The 20,292-nt window shown below is 43.1% G+C and overlaps 1 protein-coding gene across 5 annotated transcripts in view; it reads right to left on the reverse strand.

Moving 5' to 3' along the window:
* Positions 1-423: 423 nt before the first annotated feature.
* Positions 424-20,292, reverse strand: part of ARHGEF6 (Rac/Cdc42 guanine nucleotide exchange factor 6) — a 116,640-nt gene continuing 96,771 nt past the window's right edge. For 3 of the 5 annotated variants that reach the window (XM_068962591.1, XM_068962594.1, XM_068962595.1), the window contains 11 exons: positions 19,803-19,949; positions 16,253-16,339; positions 15,378-15,456; positions 14,256-14,401; positions 12,814-12,939; positions 11,213-11,233; positions 10,014-10,107; positions 8,830-8,919; positions 6,513-6,612; positions 4,434-4,488; positions 424-2,794 (listed from right to left, as the gene is read on the reverse strand). In XM_068962591.1, the coding sequence (XP_068818692.1) occupies positions 2,654-2,794; positions 4,434-4,488; positions 6,513-6,612; positions 8,830-8,919; positions 10,014-10,107; positions 11,213-11,233; positions 12,814-12,939; positions 14,256-14,401; positions 15,378-15,456; positions 16,253-16,339; positions 19,803-19,949 (1,086 nt within the window). In that variant the 3' untranslated portion in view covers positions 424-2,653. The remainder of the gene's footprint in view (positions 2,795-4,433; positions 4,489-6,512; positions 6,613-8,829; positions 8,920-10,013; positions 10,108-11,212; positions 11,234-12,813; positions 12,940-14,255; positions 14,402-15,377; positions 15,457-16,252; positions 16,340-19,802; positions 19,950-20,292) is intronic. The other 2 variants (XM_068962592.1, XM_068962593.1) reach the window with 2 other exon arrangements.

Here is a 20,292-nt window from a genome sequence, read left to right on the forward strand (position 1 = left end):
TGGCAAAATCCTGCTAAATATACAGAGAGATGGAAACAAGACTGAAGATCAAGGGATAAGTTTGAAGAGGAAGGTGAATATCTCTATCTCTAATATTGAAGAAAAATGGCAAGAAGAGGTACAGACAGTTTATAGTTTGGGGCCAGGAGGAGAGGGGTGATGAAGTTAAGGGAGGTTTTCCCTCAAGAGACATATTATCTCTGCAAAGTGGGGAACAAATATCATCTGCCCTGAGTGAAAAAGATAGAAGCTAGTTCAGGGGCCTGATGAGCATGGATAACTAACGAGGGAAACAGGAAAGGAAGCTAACACAGCATGAGAAATCTTTCCACACACCAGCTAGCAAATAAATAAATAAATAAATAAAAGAAAATAAAAAGAAGAAACACAGCACTTATTTTATAAAGCATTGTTATTCTTATTTATTGAAAATGTCCATTTTAAAAGTCTTCAAAATAAAAACAAGTTAGAAAATTTGAGCTTGTGTAAGAAGGGACATGACAGAAGAGGAACTGAAAGGCCTCGAAGGGTAGCAGTTTAACTACAGGGTTATAGGGACCCATTTATAGAGTATTGTAAACAACACAACTATGGAGACACTGCTGTCAGGCTAACATGGCTTCATTTCCTGTATAGGATTGTTGAGTGTGAGCGTGGACACCACTCTGCAAAAACTACATTACCCAGAGTACCCAGGGCCTCTCATCAGAAGGGCCACACCCCCAAAACATGCATACGGACACGTCACTTTAAAATAAAGACCTGTCAATATTTTAAGCAATCCTATATACCTTATCAACTAAAGTATTTGTAATCACAAAAAATGTTTCCTACAGATATCGTTTGCACATTTATTGCAAGCCATTGACTAACCACAGACAGGGCAGATGCTACGATCTGTGTTGTTGTTATTGTTGTTTTTCTTCTGGAAGTGAAGGATGGCATCTCTAAATCATTGGGCTAAAAACAGAACACAGCCATTCCAAGAAGTCTTCTTTGGTCTTCAGCTTCCAAAGACGGCTGTGTGTGGTTGGCTGAGATTGGTCTGCAGGAAAAGTCCATTTCCTGTGGATGATGTAATTTCTGCCATGTGGCAAGCAGTCAACAGCCCCATAACAAGTAGCTATGGGAGTTGAGACCCCTCCCCACCCTGTACTAAAAAGGAAAAGGGCTTAGCAAGCTGGGGAGTTCAAGTTTGGTTTCTAAACAACATTTGCAAATTATAGGTACCTACTGAACATATCTGGGAGACAACTTTGATCTGTCCATTGGTCCTTGACCTCTCTTTCCAGCGATCTCCCCCATGTGGTCAAATTGCCTCTCTTTGGGAGAGACAGTGGCAGGTTGCAACTTTCAACTGTGCTGGATTTGGATGTGTGCTGCTCTGCCATGACTGCCTTCTATACCTGGTTTATCACAGTTCTAACTTCTCAGATATTAGAAACCCTCAGCAAGGGTTTGATTCAATGAACAACTTGAGTAAACCAGTTCCAAATAATCAGCTTTGCTAGGAACCAGCACACAGCTACTAGAGGGGCCCTTTCCTTCCAGCTGTACAAACTGGCCCAACAGCACATATCTGCAAATCATGCTTAGAGTCCTACTCAAAGAGGCTGATGACTATTACAGCATCTCACAGCATATATGGGAGGACAATCAAGGGAATTAAAGCTGTCTGCTAGGGCGCCACATCACCTCAGTGTAGACTGAAGGATGAGAAGTTGCAACTTGAGTATGTGATGTAGATAAAAGGAACTGCTCACAGTCTATATTTTTAAAAAGCAAAAGCACACACAAACCAGTTTACACACTGATTGGGATGGTTGGCTTAAAGCACTGGGGAAATAGAAAACTTCTACACAAGGCAGAAGGCCAGGGACAAAACCTAGCATGCATTGGCAAGAGATGGGCAAGTCGGCTACTGAGGGGAAGATGCTCCAGTGCAGGTTGCTAATGGATTTGGTGTTGGCATGGGTGACCAGAGCTTCTGCCCCACAGAATGGAAACATAAACCAACATGAAAGGAGAAAGGGTACTACAGTTTTCTTGGTCTTATAGACAACACAGGGTAGTCATTTTAAAAAGCGGGTATTGAGGGTGGCACAGGCTGTGTCAGGGAAGGGCAGCTGGATCACTGGGCAAACATTTGCCTTTCACCTTCCCCAGTCAGAGTTCCAGAAATGTTGCCTTCAGTAAATTAGGTACTGAGAGGCTGCCAGGTAGAGGGAAGCATTAAGGGGAAAGTCAAGTTCACATTTTAATAAGCTGTGGCCAGCCACTTGGGGAGAGCTGCCAGCCCAACAAGAGTGACCCAAGGATAATGGCTGGTAAAGAGGCACTATGAATTGAAGGCCATCTGAAGACCCTGTGAGTCATCTGCCTACAATAGCTTCCCTTTGCTTACTGATGGAAAAGACTCTGGGGAGACTTCTCCCACCCCCTCTTGCTTTTTTACTCCTGTCAAAAAAATAAACAACCAATCAATAAGCAAACAACCACAAACACTCATCCAAACACACACACACACACACACACACACACAGAGACTAAGATATGAAATAAAAACCAGAGAAGTGAGCAAACTGAGTCAGATCACTCAGCTGGACATTTCCTGACACCCTACAGGCACCCTCTGCCAGCCGCACAGTGATGGTTATGGGAGAATGGAGGTCTTGCTACTGGACTCGGCCCGAATACACTCATCAGTTTGCTTCAACAGCCTCCGGACCAGCTTCTCTAGGTCCCTTCTTGATTTCAACTCTTCCTCCAGGCATTGCTTCATTCTTTTATTCTCCTACGATGGGAAAAGGCTGATTGGTTACCAAACAAACAGTCCCTGCCACAGGGCTCCTCATGCTCAACCTCCTAGCAGCCTTCACCACTGAGGACACTCTCCCTCCTCAAACTCCTCTCCCTCAGCAGCTTCTGGATTATTCTACTTCTCACTGACCAACCCCTGGAATATCAAGACAAATATTCTCTAGGGCTCTGGCCTGGGCCCTCTTCTGACTCACTCTTTTCACTTACTGTTTCTTTTCTTTCAACTCAAGTATCTATGAAGAGGCCACCCCAATTCTCTCTGGCACTGACCTCATCTCAGCTCAGGAGCACCAGGTCCACAGTCCCCAGGGCCAACTTGATATTTCCGCCTACACTTGTTATAAGGCCCTCAGGTTCATTATGTTCTAAAGTGAACCCAGTATCTCCCCCAACACCCAAACATCTCTTCCTCCTGTAGTTTCTGATTTTCAGGAAGGACACCACCATATCAAAGTATATACCCAGATGAAAAAGTTTCATCTGCCATCTCTGTCTCTTTCTCTTTTTAAAATAATTTTATTTATTTACTTTATTTTTGGCTGTGCTGAGTCTCCGTTGCTGCACAGGCTTTACTCTAGTTTTGGAGGGGGGGCCACTCTCCAGTGGTGGTGCACAGGTTTCTCATTGCAGTGGCTTCTTTCGTTGCAGAGCATGGGCTCTAGGCATGCGAGCTTCAGTTGCTGCGGCACATGGGCTCTACAGCACCGGCTCAATAGCCGTGGTGCACAGGCCTCGCTACACTGGGCCATGTGGGATCTTCCTGGCTCAGGGATCAAACCCATGTCTCCTGCATTGGCAGGTGAACTCTTTACCACTGAGCCACCAGGGGAGCCCTCTGAGTCTTTCTTAACTCCCACATCACAGCACCATTTTCCGCAGGCTCTAACTCGGCTATATACCTCCTTTACTCCCCGTCCCTCCTCTGCAGCCTCAGTGGCTCTCTCTCCTCAGCTCAGGACTTCATCACGTCTCACCTTGAGTTCTGTAATAGCCTCCTAAGTGAGCTTCCAGCTTCTGGTCTCTCTCCTTACAATCTAGCCTTTACCCCATCACCAAGTACAGGCAGTCCTCAAACTCAAGGAAGAGTGCCAGAGGAGCCCACAATTCATGACTTATTGGTTCTATTTACATGAAGTCACTCAGTCGTGCCCGACTCTTTGCGACCCCATGAACAGTAGCCTGCACCAAGCTCCTCCGTCCATGGGATTTTCCAGGCAAGAGTACAGGAGTGGGTTGCCATTTCCTTCTCCAGGGAATCTTCCCTACCCAGGGATTGAACCCAGGTCTCTCGCATTGTAGATAGACGTTTTAACGTCTGAGCCACCAGGGAAGTCCCATGAATGACATCTTTTCTTAAATTCTGTTTGCAAATGTCAGGGAACACGAAAATTGTAACCAAGTTTGGAACCCTATTTTAAACGCTAAATAGGTATATAAGCAAGCCTCAGAAATTGAAATCCAAGGCCACATGGTAAAATCGACAAAACTCACCTGGATGACACAAGGGAAATCCCCACCTCACCACCTTGTTCCTGGGTTTCTCCTGAGGGTGTTTACCCATGTGTGGTAGGGAAGAGGGAGCAGGCTTGTTAGGATCTGAGAAATTTCATTACCTGTTTCAGCTCTTTGACCTCATCCTTCAAGGCATAAACAGTATCGACAAGGCTCCTAGAACATAAAGTTTAGAGATTAATAGTTGGCATCGAAGTATTAAGTGATACTTAAGAAGAAAAGCAGCTTTATAGAAATACAGTTTCTGAAAACCAGTGACCTTTCTGGCGGACCTTTCTGGGGAGAGATGCTGCTATGAATGGCCCCTGTGTCCCTCATTTTTATGGGCTAACAACCACCATCACACCAGCTCGTTCCAATGCCGAGTCACCACACTTTTTCTATTACCTCTCTCCTCCACTGCTCACTCCCCAGCTCGGGTGAGTACGGAAAAAGCGACTAGTATATTGTACACCTGTAACTTATATATTCACTCAGTCATGTCCGACTCTTTGTGACCCCATGGACTGTAGCCTACCAGGATCCTGCGTCCATGAGATTTTCCAGGCAAGAGTACTGGAGCGGGTTGCCATTTCTTCCTCCACGGGATCTCCCCGACCCAGGGATCGAACCTGGGTCTCCCACATTTTAGGCAGACAGTTTACCATCTGAGCTACCAGGGAAGTCCAACTTATATGTTATTGTATATCAATTCTACTTCAATTTTTAAAAAGAAAAAAGTAAAAAAGAAAAGAAAAGAGACTAGGGCTGCTCGTAAAGTTTTGATTTCTCCCTTGGGGGAAGGAAGGTGCATCACCTGACATTCTGTAATGAGAGGTGGCACCAGGCCCTGCCTAGCCGATAGTATCTGCACGAGCACATTGCCCTTCTCACCAGCATACGTGACACAAAGTCAGGGCATTATTTCTGGAAGATTCCACATATTCCAAAAGGGATAAAGCACCTTGGCTGAGTTGTAGAAGAGTCATTTCCTCTCTCACTCTTTCTCCCTGGACAAGGACTTTGGAGATCAGAGTTCCACTTATTCTACAACTTACCAGTCCTCTAAACCTGGGTAACCAGTTTTCTTTTCACCCTCTCTTGGTCTCATTTTCTTTACATACAAAATGGGGATAGTAACCCATTCCCTGAAAGCCTCATAAAGTCGTTGGGTGGGTGAATGTAGCCATAATGATAGTAATTAAAGTATTACTATTATTGAGTTATTAACTATTACTATTGAGTAAATAACTATTACTATATGATCATCACTTATTGAGTGATTATCATGTGCTGAGCCTTTGTACTTCTTATTCCATTTAACCTCACAACAACCCTGAAAGTATTATTAATAATAGGGTTACTATCCCTATTTTGTATGTGAAGAAAATGAGACCAAGAGAGGGTGAAAAGAAAACTGGTTACCCAAGGTTAGAGGACTGGTAAGTTGTAGTTTATAGATGAGGAAACTGAGGCAGAGAGAAGGGAAGGAACTTGTCCCAGGTCACACAGCTAACAAGTACCAGAATCTGAACTTGAACCAGGGCTGTTCTTCTCTTGAGCCCAAGCGCTTTACCATTTGGCCATATCACTTCATACACCAGATGGAAAAATATATTGACGGTGCCAAGTGCTATGAAAAAAGCTGTCCTATGCAAATTTAGGCCTGACTTCAGAAATGACTCAAGTTTAAACAAGTATTTAACCTGATTTTCCCCTGGTAGGTCACCCTCATTACTGTGCAAAGGTAGGTCAAGGACATAACTTTCTCGAATCACAATTTTCTCATCTGTAACGGTGGTCAATCTCAATGGTGGTGTATCTCACTGGATTGCTCTAGGAGTTTAAATGAGGTCAAGTATTGAAAGTCCAGTGCCTGAGTCCATAAATGTGAGGGGCATTGCCATGGGCAGGGGAATTGGTGCTGTGGCCTTCCCAATGCCTCCCAAACCCATCTGGAGCAGTATTCCTTTCTACCCTGAAGTCCCTTCCTGTCCGGGGAGCTGGCTGCCGCCTCTGCCTCTCCTTTCTCCTTCCCTTTGTTGTGGGAGCAGCCCTCCCTGGGCTCCCAACTGTACGATCAACCAAGAGGGCCTCATGCTCTGATGAGGAGGGTCTGCCCTTCAGTGCTAGCTTGGTCTGCCGGAACCTTCTTTCCAGCCCCTGGAAACACCAGAAAAGGTTTAGCCAGCTCTACTCACTTTTCTTCAATGATGGTCTGGCCGTTGCTTCTGGTTTCTTCAACGATGAGTTTCTCCTCCTCGGGGAGTAAGACTTGGGGAACGGAATCTTTGCGAGCACCTACAGACAAGGGTAGCCAGAGGCAGAGGAGGGGGATTACTAGAGGAGACTATTTATTGGGGGTTTGTTCCTTTCTACGATTGTTTTTGAGGGGTCTTTGTTGACGGCATCTGGCTGACTGGCACCCCAAGAGCAGTCACATTTTCTGACGAAATCTTTCTGACATGAGAAATGAAATGGCCGAATACATTGTTTCAGCCCTGGGGGCAGGGGCACATTTTGTATCCAGAAACACTGTGAAAAGGCTGCTGAGAGATTATCCTCAACCAAGGCTCCCTCCTTTCCTGTTCTGCCTCCTCCAAAGCAAAAAGCTGGCCAGCAACCATTCCTCCCTGCCCATCTCTGGGGAATGGCACACCACACTCTGTGTGTTTTGTATTTTAGTAAAAATCATGCAGAACATAGCACTATATGGGGATGCAACATGCTTAAAAAGTCTTCAGAAGCATCATTCACCCCATTTGTTCTCCACCTTACAGGGTGACGCAGAGTCAGTGGAGACTATTTTGATCAAGGGTAGAGTAGGGGTGGGGAGATGATCACAACAGCTGCAAAGATGCAGGCGTCCTGACCACTGTCTGCTCACCATCTCCCTGCTCTGGGATGGAGAAGGTGACAGAGCAGCCATGGGACCTGACCAGACAGCTCTCCTGCACCTCCAACCTCCGCCTCCTTTCTGTATCCTTCCTCTGAGAGCTAGATCCCTTAATCTTCTGTCTCCTTGAGCCACTGGCTTCCTCTCTTCTGAGCCAATTCCCTTCAACTTCTGAACACTCACTGCCTTCACTCAATCTCCATGCTTTCCTCGAAGGGGATCTGTCTCTGTCTTCTGCAGGGCCCAGGACTTCATAGATGCTTAATAAGTGGGTAGCAGACTGGCTGACTGACCAACCAACTGGATGCAGCAAGAAACAGTAGGGATCAGTTTTAGGGGAGCAGAACTTTTGGCTGGAGAGGGATGTATGGTGTCGGTCACCATGACACCATGATGCTAAATGGCTTACTGCGTGCCAAGCACTGTGCTAGACACTTTCCACACATAAAAGGGAGGCCAGGGAGGAGGAGAGACAGTGTGACTCTTGAGGCCAGAATGCCTGCCTGCACCTCTGAGCAAATTTCCTGTGTCTATCAGAGTGAAGACAGGAGGAGGAGGCAGGAGGTGAGGTCAGATATCATAGAAGGGCTGCTGCTTCTAGTGTCTCCTTGTGTCCCTCTCTTTCCTGGTTTCTATGATAAAAACTGCTCTCACTTGCCTTTCCTGGCTCCTGGAATCTTGTTATTAGGGCTAGGCATGCCCAAAGCTGCAGCCAGGTTGGGTCTGAGAAGCACAAGGTGTGACACTCTCCCCTTCAAAGTCAAATGTATCAAAGTCCACATAGAATGCTTTTCCCATGATGCCCTTAGAGACATGTCACTTTGACAGCACCCCTCAGGGTGGTTCACTGAGGAAGCCCTGCCCACGCTCAAGCATGGGCTCAGTGGCTGTCCCAGTGGAGCCTTAGGGAGACCTCATGGCTTCTGCAGAGGCAAGACCCTGACACCAGGTATCCTTAATGTCTCTAATAATGAAAGGCCAAGGACATAAGCCATGTGACATGTCGTTTATAAAAGCACAAGGAAGAATCAGAAAACATCATCTCACTTTCAGGCTGGGAGAAATACCCTCAGCTAATAGGTCCCTGATAAATTGTAGACACTCTCAACAGGCCCTGCTAAGCAGCTACATTTCCAGATTTTCAGAGCAACTCTGAAACTTGAGCTTGGTGAAGCTCTGTTTGCTTAAATATGCAGCTGATCAAAGATAATATTTTGACTTCCTTTCCAAATCTGCCTATAAGAAGAGATTAGCATCAGTTCACAGACACAGGAACCCTTTGGGCTCTTTAATTCCTAACTAGTGTTGGTGAAGGTATTTGTGTACTTCAAAGGAAACTGACTTTAAAAAAAAATTTTTTTTTCATTTCTATCACCTCCAACTTTTTTTTATTCTTGCATCTCTCTTTCTCTCTGGGTGAAAAGAAATAGTGGGTAAACAAACCGCTTGGTAGCTAAAACCAGCTTATCTGAAAGATGCAGCCTTGTACCCACTCCTCTGCTTCAAGTCACCTGCTTTCCACGCCCTGCAGCCCATCTGGGTTGCTTTGCTCTTTTTCCAAGAGGCAGTGAGCAGTAGTGAAGAAACATCACTCATTAGAGAAAGTGGCTGGGGGGACCTACTTGAGCCATGGCCTTGTGGAAAGCTTGCGCTGGTACAGTAGGCTTCAATCACCTTCAGAATCTGAGCATCTTCTTCCAGAGCAGCCGTACCTGTCAAATGTGATGAATTGTGACTTTTCACAGAGATACACACCTCTGGACCCTTGAAATGATGCACGTGGGTGCTGGGCACTGGCCTCTCTGACCAATGGTGTTCATGCAAGGCAGGAGAGAAAAGCTGACCAGCTGTCATGGTGGAGCAAGAGTGACAGTAGCCCCAGGGAGCTCTGCGGTCAGCACCAGTGAGATCAGCACCGAGAGCGGTCTGCTCTGGAAGCCACTCAGAACACTAAATTAGAGGGTCTCCCAAGTGTCTCAGAGGCTTCAGGGCCAGCACTGGGCTTGGCGCTGGCCTCAGTTCTTAGCTGACACACCACACCCTTCCTCTCTATCAAATTTCAAGGCTCACCTTCTCTAAGGAAGCTTTCCACCAGTAACATAACACAATTTTTTCCCAACCAGCCAGGCTAGTCATTGATTCTCCCTCTCCTCTCCAAGCCCCTCCAACTCATCCTAGAAGTGACTATTAACACGCTCCTGTGCAGACCTAGGAGTGGGGTGGGGGATGGGGGATACAGAAGCTAAAGTCTAGCAAAGGTTTATCCAGACTATCTCTGACTGATACGCACAGCTCTGTCACCCATTTAGGAAGCGTCACTTACTCCTTCATATGTGTCCCAGAGTGCCTTGTTCCCAGCAGCAGAGGCAAATGTGTATGTACCCACTGGCTGACCGACTTTGCAGTCTGTCTCTAAATCCAGCCCTGTTTCTATATGACAGCAGGCAGATTCCTTGACTAACTGAGAACATCACTGAACATTAAACTCCCTTCAGGTCTACTGAGTCAGTCTCAGTAAAGGCAAATATCTCACGCATTCAGAAACTAAGAACGGAAAAATGTATCCACTGCAAATAGGTCCCTTTAGTATTTCTAAACCAGGTAAGGCCAAACAGTCAACACAAAAACCATACAGGTGAAAAGCAGCCGGAGACAGCTTATTTCAAAGTCTTAGAGGAGGCTAAGCCTTCACATGCGTTTTTCCCTATGGGAAAGATGACGCTGAGAATATACTGCTCAAATCTTCTGCTTTCAAAAAATTCCTCATCTATAATCAACTTTCGAAAAATAAAAAACACATACATACTTTTCCGGATGACATATTCCTCCTCTGATGGTTTTCTTTCAGTCTTTCTTTTATGAAGAAACTTCTTCATCGTTTTGGGGCTTTTACTAGACTCCTATAAGGGTAGAGATTTCTTCATGAATTAAGGTTCTCGCCCCTCCCACCCCCCGAAAAAAAAAATTAAAAAGAGCAAATGAAATTAAGTAGAATGGCTCTCTGATTTTTACAGTTTCATTTAGGAGGGAATCAAAATTTAATACTAGACACAGTAAAAGTGGCTCCAAGAATGGCATGGTCCAACTGCAGATGCAGGAGGCAAAGTGCCTTTAGGACACAATCTGGAGAGATGGTGATGGATGCCATTCCTAGAGAAATAACACTGCTCCTAACTGGGTTTATACTTCCCACTGATACAGTTTTAAAGGAATGAAATATCAATGATAACTCTTAGTGGGGTATAGACCACTTTTCAAAGAGCTTCAAAACTAATAAATTCTCCTTAGCCACAGTCCCACAAAGAAGAATATCAACTTCCACTTGCCAGACAGGAAAATTAAGGCAGAGAGACTAAGTACATTCCCTGTATTCAGAGAGAATAGCCAAATGAAAGATTTCCTGATAAATAATGTGGGGTTACACGTATGTACTGACAGCCAAGCAAGGCATATTTTTAATTAGCAGATAAAAGATATATGAATTGTTGGATTTGCCATATGAATAACCAGAAAGTCTAAAAAGTGCTCATTAAGTATCCGAGTAAACAGTGATCATCTTATTTCAACCTTCCATGCAATGTATATACAGGATGAATGGATAACAATTGCTACCTTAAAAATAAATACGACAAAGAATTTAATTTCTTCCTATTAGCCTCAGTGATCTCCTTAGAAAGCAGATAGACATGAAAAACTCACATGTGACAAAAATAACAGGAAAAATAGAAATAGTAAAAAAAAAAGCCCATGGAAAACAGACATTTTACATGCTATTTCTATTTTCCCTGTTACTTTTGTCACACGTAGTTTTTCATTTTTGTTCATATTTCCCAAGAGCCTACTTTTTTGAAGAAAGTACTTACATGTCAGAAATGTATCTTCATATTTTAGCTACCAATTGTAAAAAGGGACAAAACAAGCATAAAGGAAAGCTTCATTCATCAAAGATTACAGCACAGCATTAAATGATGTCACTGTACACCAAAGATATTGTTCTACCCTTACCTTTAAGATATAAGACATCCTCTAAAGTGAATATGTAAAGAAAGAGAAGATGAGCGTGAGAGGTCGATGGTTATAGTGACCAAATCCATTTATCAATAATTCTAAAACAACATTTGAAATGTTAGTGTTATCATAAATTACACAGAGAGAATATCATCATGTTTCCCACATTAGTTTCAGATGCCATATCGTCATGCAAAAGCCCAAGGAATACAGTTCTGTGAAGAATTACAAATGCTGAAAATTACTGAAATACACACTATATAGTAAGAACTTATTAATAACTCACTTCTCCCAGCAGAAACAAAGTGATCATGCCTTAGTTTTAATGGATTAGTTCTGTGAAGGATTAAGTCAACTTTACACTTCAAAGCTCACCTTAATTTGAATTTAGTAACTGACAATTACAAAATATCCATCATTAAAAAGGGGACTTAGGTAACTATGAAGTGGCACTCCTGGTTAAGGTAATCAGAGGAGAAAATTGGATGATTGCAGGAATCACTGATCAATTTCCAAAGCCAATCTCTGGGGCTGTTTTCTGGCCAAATTCTGAATAGAGGTACATAATAAAGATTCAGCTCAAGGATTATTTTCCTATCATGTCAGGTTGAAAAGATCAAAAAATCCTCTTGTATCCAAACATTGTTCTACTTTTACTGCACTAAGCATTGGAGGCAACAAGTGAAACAATGGCATGGTGTTTTAAATCAAAACAAACTCAAAACTGAGCTAAGTCTGCGTTACACATCAAAAACACACATTTGGTACAAAAATATATGCTGCCTTGGCACCATAATTCTGAGACACATCTCATAACTGTCACAAACTTAAATCTTCATGCGTTAATACCTATTTAAAGAACAGTTGCTAATAAATGAGGATCTTTTCTGAAAGCTGAAATGATGAGAACCATGCTAGGGGAAAAAAAAGTTTGGATGGAAAAGGTAACACTCCACACAGTTTCAGAAGATAGTGACTGGCATTTCCTGACTGCAACTTCGAGACAAGAAAAAAAAAAAAAAAAAAAAACTTGAAATCCCCATTCTACCCAAATATCAAATGTCCTCTAGGCTTGTTGCTTAGAAGCCTCTTTTTTAAAGACACTCCTTTCATTAAATTCTTTCTTTCCAACTGCAGCAAATAATTCAGACTTTCATAGTTCAGACCCAGGGTTTGGTCCCATAAAACTTTTACTGATTTGGTTTCATAGATCAAAATGATTAAAAATGCAGAACTGGGTCTGCTTGGTTAGCAATTCCACGCTAATGAAGTGACTTTTGTTTGAGATGTGTGTACATCATGACCAATTTATAGAATTATCATATCATCATAAAGGCAAACCAGGGGCCCTTCAGGAGGAGACTGGAGAAACTCAGGCAGTGCACAGAAAGCCTGTGGGTATTTAAGATATATGTGTAGACGGACAATGGGGAAATGAAAAATTAAGAAATTTAAAAAAAAATCACTGAGTCTGGCAACTCAAGACTGACTGACTGTATCACCTACCATCAATTCTAGCACATCCCCACAGAACTATTTTTAATAAGCTACAAAATCAGCTTGTCAGAAGCATTTTATACCATATGTAGCAAAATTACCTCTTTATAACCTAGTGCTGCTGATGGTCTAAGTGGAGGTGCAGGTCGTAGACAACTTAAGCTCCACGGTTTTATAATTTGAGGAGGCTCCAAGGGTCCTCGGGGCTGTCCAGTAGAGCTAAAAGACTGGGAAAATGTCTGATGAGATGGGAGCAATTGGCCATATGAACCCAACCCTGGGCCACACACTGAAAGAACAACAATAGCGTGGTTGGATCTGAAAAGCCAGGCCCAGAAAGGAAAAGATGGGAAAACAAGTCTCCAGTTGGAGAACTGGCATTCTCCAGTCAAGACCTGGGGCCTCAAAGGAACAGCACAACAATGACTCCACATCCCATGAGCCTGCCCTCCCTCTGTCCTGCAATTTCATTCAAGTCAGATGTTTTCTTTTTCCCCTGAAAGGGAGGAAAGTGGAATAACAGTCAACATTTAATGAGTTCAGTCATGTGTTTGGCACTCAATTAGGTGCTTACATAGGTTATTTTCAGAAAAGCTTAAGGCAAAGTTTAGCAAAGCGAAGTAACCAGTCAGCAATCGGCAAAGTCAAGATTTGAACCCAGATCTGATGCCAAAAGCCCTTTTTCTTCTCACGACACACTATGCTCAAAACTGGAATTTGGGCATCACAGGTTTGAATGTTAACAGACGACACAGCACATCTTCAGTCTCAGCAAGTACAGTAAAATCTCATCAATTCAAATTCTGTGAACTCTGTGATAAAGCAGAAGGAGGCAGCTCTCAAAGTTTACCGTTAAAGGTTAATGAAGAAATGTGATAGCATAGATGAGATTGCATGGAGATGTTTCAGTACTTAAGAAGGTAAACTATCTCTTTTGCCTTAGCACATTATCAGTATAAGCACGCTGTTGTTGTTCAGTTGCTAAGTTGTGTCTGACTCTTTGCGACCCCATGGATTGAAGCACCCCAGGCTTCTCTGTCCTCCGCTATCTCCCGGAGTTTGTGCAGATTCATGTCCATTGAGTCAGTGATGCTATCTAACCATCTCATCTTCTGTCACCCCCTTCTCCTTTTGCCTTCAATCTTTCTCAGCATCAGGGTCTTTCCCAATGAGTCGGCTCGGCGCATCAGGTGGCCAAAGGATTGGAGCCAAAGCATTGATAAGCATTAACGGTTGGTAAGTAAAATAAATCCTGTTTATCACTAAAACATCTTAGCAGGACTTCTGGTTAGAAAAACTTTGCTAGCAGTTCAGTTGGAGTATAACTGTCAAATAAGGCTGCATATCTCAAACTCTGTGTTAATTGGGATAGGCCTCCCCCATAACAAGAAAGCAGAATTAATGAGGTTTGACTGTACTTCTAATCCTACAAATCCAAACTATCCGAAGGCTAAGGGCATGCTCACCACTCTTGTAAGTCCTCAGTAGGCAGGATTTGACAAGAGACTCAATAATCCCTGGACAGGACAGACACGCTACTTACGGAGTGAGCACTACAAGATGACGATGATGTTTTGGATAATGAACTGCAAGAGGCAGGTCCTCTGATCAGCCTGTACAGATGCTCCAGCCAATCCTGGAAGTCCTGGTTGTTGCCGCAGTGGACCACAATTCTCTCTACTGTGTTACCTGGATCACCCGATTAGGAGCATTTGGAAACAAAAGACAAGGAGGACCTTGAGCTTGCCTCATTCATAAACACACTTCGTGCAGCTAGGACTTGGGTGTCTATCTTGAGAAGTTTTAATACCTATGAGTTAACCCTGTTGAAACTCTTCTATCAGGAACAGATAAGCCATGATAATAAAGATATAAATACTCGTATTTGATTTATAAAAACCATCCTTGATTTCTACTGCTTATAGAATCTTGGAAGTAATATAAAACTTTACTCCAAACAAACTCACAGTCCCCAAATTTAAGCACAGGGCCCATCTAGTTCATAGTCTAAAAGGAGAATAGCATACTGCTTTACCCAATATCAAAGATGAAGCCAGATCCAACTAAGACTGGTCTTTAGGCCAATACCAAATCTCGGGCTCCCTATTGGGCAAGAAGGGGTTAAGGTCTGGGGCCAGGATCCTAGTGTTAGCCATTGAGTTGTATCAGTGAAAAACGTGCAACCATTACATCAAACAGGTTTGGGAAAAGGGACAGCAGGCCAGTTGGGGGGGTGTGACCAAGGTGTGGCAGATTGCTCAATTTGTGAGGAAAGTTTCATGGCTTTTCAGCACTTTTTAGAAACACAAATCTTGCTAATTCATAGGCTGATGATAAAATTTTGATAAAAGTTCACATCTTTGGCTCCTCTGCCACCAGGGAATAGATGACAGAAGGGAGAGAAAACTGTATTTAAATCAGTCCATCTTGTTATTTCGTAGCTCTTATGCAAGAGAAGATTGAAACTAATGGCCAAGCTGAGGCTCATGAATTACCACGAGTCTTCCCTCCTCTTGCTGTAACCTAATTATCCAAGGAAATGGAATATACTTTACCATGTCCATGGAAAACTTGCTCATGGACTATATAACAGAAAATAATACTGTTTATTTATTTAAACCCCAGTTCATTTTGAAAAGCATTTGAAGAAGAGAAAATTACCTACCTGTGATTTCAAATGTAGAGTCATTCCCTTCAATTTCATCTAATCTAGTCACCACCATTCCTGCTATTGGTATTTTTCCCTACCAGAAAAAGAACATCCCCATTAATTCTGTGCTTATACATGTCTCTGTTTTTGTTGGATTTTCTGACCCTCTTAGGAACCACTGCTGAATTATGGTGAGACATATTTCTCCGGTGTGTCAATAGATAATGTGTTTCTCTGCTTTAAATTTTAATCAGACAAGAAAGCAATGGGAAAATGTGGGTTGTGTTTTGCTAACACACCATAAGTCATGAGGTCAGGATTAAATCACAGTTTACGCTTCTAACAGATTTTCAGGAGAGTCCGTCAACAAAGCAAAAACTCAAATTTCATGAAAATTAGTCATTGCTAGAGCAAGATAGGATAGGCAACAATAACTTATAATACTCAGTGTCTTGGGAGTCAACTGAAAGAAGCTGAATTTCCTAAGGAGTTGAATGACTTCCATCTCAGAAACTTGGGTCATATAACGTGACTATAATAAGACAATCACAGAGGCAACTGTCAGCTTTATATCTTCTCAGCAATAATGATATGATCTAGGCCTGGAAAATGCTGCTGTTAATTTACTTAGTTGCAGACTGTGATTTCTGTTTACACATTCATGACCTATCTCATAACCAGAGCAGTGGAGGTTCAGGATAAACTCATTATGCTAACACAAAGGTCTGTGTTCAAAGGAATATCTGCTCTCATAAATTGTTTAATTATACAAAGGGTCAGAACATTCTGCCTTTTCTGGCTGGAGCTCTTAACACAGACTGGAAACAGTGCATCTAGATGAAAACCTATTTTCATTATCTGTCTTGTTGCTCTATATGAAATCTACTAACCTGATAGATAAAGCCACTCATCCGAGGACTTGCAGATAACATTATCAAAACACTTGAAAATAACATGAGGTACCGCTCCTCTTTTTCCTGAAGTGGAGGCAGAAAGATTACATGTAAACAGAAATTGCACATTTTGTTTATTAAGAATTTCTGGAATCGTTTTTGTAAGATAGATCTTATATAAGGCAATGAAACACAAATAGTGATTTTTTTAAAAAAGATACCCAACTTAAAAGTACACAACTCGTTTAATTGTACTTTGAAATGTATATAAATCCAGTTTATCTGTCTCCTTCCTATACACAACGTGTGTGCTCAGTCGTTCAGTTGTGCCCAACTCTTTGTGACCCCGTGGACTGTAGCCCACCAGGCTCTTCTGTCCATGGAATTTTCCAGACAAGAATACCAGAATGGGTTGCTATTTCCTTTTCCAGGGGACTTTTCTGACTCAGGAATTGAACCCCCATCTCCTGCATTGGCAGGCGGGTTCTTTACCACTAGTACCACCTGGTAAGTCCATCTATACATAACAGTTAAATACAAATGACCATGCTTGTTTCCCAAGCATGAAGCCTGAAAAGTCACACTGTTAATGCCTTCTTGCCCATGATGCAACCATATAGCACAATATAAGTCTTGAGGTTCTCAAAGTGAAAATGATTTTACTTTGAAAAGTGGCCAAATAAAGGGGTTCAAGTGATAAGAAATTTATTATGCTCTAACACAAGGATCAACCTCTGCGATCTAATGCCTGATGATCTGAGGTGGAGCTGATGTAATAATAATAGAAATAAAGTACACAATACATGTAATGTGCTTGAATCATCCCCAGACCATCCTGCCACCCCTCTCCCATTCGTAGAAAAATTGTCATCCCCAAAACCCATGTCTGGTGCCTAAAAGGCTGGGGACCACTGCTCTTAACCCATGTGTTAAAGTCTTCCTAAAATTACTATTAATCAGTAACTACACAATAATTATTAAACCCACATAAAACAAAGAAGGAAATAGTGGTCATGTATGGATGTGAGAGTTGGACTGTGAAGAAAGCTGAGCGCCGAAGAATTGATGCTTTTGAACTGTGGTGTTGGAGATTTTTGAGAGTCCCTTGGACTGCAAGGAGATCCAACCAGTCCATTCTAAAGGAGATCTGTCCTGGGTGTTCTTTGGAAGGAATGATGCTAAAGCTGAAACTCCAATATTTTGGCCTCCTCATGCAAAGAGTTGACTCATTGGAGAAGACTCTGATGCTGGGAGGGATTGGGGCAGGAGCAGAAGGGGATGACAGAGGATGCGATGGCTGGATGGCATCACCGACTCGATGGACATGAGTTTGGGTGAACTCCGGGAGTTGGTGATGGACAGGGAGGCCTGGCATGCTGCAATTCATGGGGTCATAAAGAGTCGGACAGGACTGAGCAACTCAACTGAACTGAAAGGAAATGTTGGACACAAATGCTTCTCTGAACTCCTTGAGCAGATATGCAGTGAGTAAATGCCAAAGATGTTGCTGGGCTTGCACGTCCAGCCATTTTACCTACAATTATCCTCAAGCCCAGTTCCATCTCCCTCCTGCTTGAGAAGAGCAACGTTTCAAGGCTAATTTTTCTAACAAGTGTTCTGCGTTCTCTCCCATCTTTCTCTTGGTTGGCTTCCTTCTACAGACATCTTATCTCCTGCTCCTGCTTCCAGCCACTTCTCTTGTCTAACTCGCTTTTTCTGCTGCCTTTAGCATATGAAATGTCCTGTCCATTTCATAGGCTTTCATCTGCCCCCTGTGGCTTTATTTCTTGACGTTTTATTGCCAAATTACTGGCTGCTTTCTTTTTCTCCCCATTGATCCCTCCATAACTGCACCCTTGTCGCTCTCTCAAAGTCATCAATCACTGCCTTTTTGTGACATCTCATGGCTTCTTGGTCTCCATACTCTGAACCTTCTGCAGCCCTCAGCAGTCTGACCAGTTTCAAATGTTCTTTCTGGAATTTCCATGACAACACACTCCCCTAATTTCCCTCTATCTTCCACTTTCTTTTTCTGGCACTATTTCTTTCTTGCTTTACCCAAGAGGTTTATCCCAAAGGTATGAAAGACTGTTAGAGTCGCTACATTAACTTTCCCCAGGGTATCTGCATTTTACATAAGATTGCTTATTTTTCTGCTAGTGTTTTTTTATTGAAGCCTAGCTGAGTTACAATGTTTCAAGTGTATGGCAAAGTGATTCAGATATATATATTTTTCAGATTCTTTTCCATTATAGGTTACTACAAGCTATTGAGTATAGTTCCCTGTGCCATACAGTAGAATCTTGTTGTTTATCTGCTTTATGTGTTAATCCCAGACTCCTAATTTATTCCTCCCCACTTTCCTCTTTGGTAACCACATTAACCCAAAGTAATGAATCTCTGACACAGACCTGTCAGGGAGTAGAAGAAGATATTTAGGGAAGGAGAAGATGATTGTAGTCCCCAATAAATCATGCCAGATGATGTAATCAACCTTCTTCCCCTACCCTGCCCCCTTCCTAAAAGATATAATCCATCTTCAGGCCTTTGTGCTTCTCTCCGGACATTTATTTCCTAAGAAAGCATATCTATCAGCGACCTGTAAGCCTCTGCCTCTAATTCTGACCTCCTACCCACATTTCTATACCTTTTCAACATCTGCCTACAAGTCACCTCCATCTGTATACCGACCACCACGTGAAAGTTACCAGGTCTGAAATGACACCTGTCATCTCTTTTAGCCCATGGCTCCCCACTTCCTATAGGCTTCCAAGCAGGTCTCAGACTTGCCCCTTAAGTTTCATTCTCTCCACCATCACCTTCTTGGTGGGGGGGGAGATACTTACCACTTTCCAACCCAGCTGGCCTGTCTCCAGCCCCATCCCCTCCAGTTTAGTGGACAGTACGGCTGCCAGATGGCGTCATAAACAGCCCTTTCATTGTGTTTCTCTCCCAGTCAGGTCTGGCATGGTTTCATGCTGCCTGTTGCATCCATCTGAACTGCCCTTGCCTGACATCTGACATTCTTCACAACCTGCCTCTCAATCAGCTTGCTCTTGCACTCTGCCTGGGAGGTTTCCTCTGCTCCCAATCAAGTGCCCTGAAGAACAAAGGCCACCAAGTTCCTGCTCTCTCCTGAGACAATAAGAAACTCTCCCTTACAAAAATTTCCCCTCTTCTCTTCACGGCCCCCTCCTCGGGTCCTGTCTCCATATAGTCTTTCCTTGCTCTTTCCCTTCTCTGAACTTCTGTGGAATCTACTGCTGGGATGTCACAATCTGTCATGGACTATTTTGATTTGTTTTCTAGTTGCAGTTTGGGTTTTCATCTGTCTCTAATGAGTACTTTGAAGGCACAGATCAAGATCATGGCTGTTCTTTCCTCCTACCTCCCTCCCACAGCACCAAGCAGAGGGCTGGGCAAAGAAGAGGTCCTCAGTTTGTGATGCGAAAGTTCGAGTGTTTGACCTTGATGGGAGAAAACATAAAGGAAGAAACATATGGAAGAAGAGATGGAAGAAGTGGTATTGAGCTGTGAAACCTCTTACCTCACTTGTTCCACACTGCACCATGACCTGTGACATAAAGATCACATTTCCCAAGGTTTTAATATCCTCCCCTTCCCATGCCTGAATAGGTTCCGAAAGGATCTGCAGCTCCAGCTGTTTTCTCTTTCTGAGATCTTGGCACTGCCCCTACAGAACCAAAGCAGAACATAATGGAATAGGAATCTTCCGAAACAGACCTAAAACAAGACTAAAATAAGATGTGGTTTTTGACTCTCAGATTTCCACTGAGTCCCTGTTCTTCATCGCAAATCCCATCACCAGCTCCATTCTGGACAGGCAGAAAGGTCTACTACGTTAAATCGCTAGCCTTGAGCCCCCAAACATTTTGTAAGAAAGAGCTACTTCTCATTTGGTCAAAACATCAAGATAAACTGGTAGAAGGGGATTGCCTCTCCCTCCCCGCAAGGAGTATGGGAAAATAAGCAGAATTACATCAGACAGGGACAGCACATTCAGATCTGCTGCTTGG

Source organism: Capricornis sumatraensis, chromosome X, assembly GCF_032405125.1.
Source record: "Capricornis sumatraensis isolate serow.1 chromosome X, serow.2, whole genome shotgun sequence".
In the NCBI taxonomy this organism is placed as follows: domain Eukaryota; kingdom Metazoa; phylum Chordata; class Mammalia; order Artiodactyla; family Bovidae; genus Capricornis; species Capricornis sumatraensis.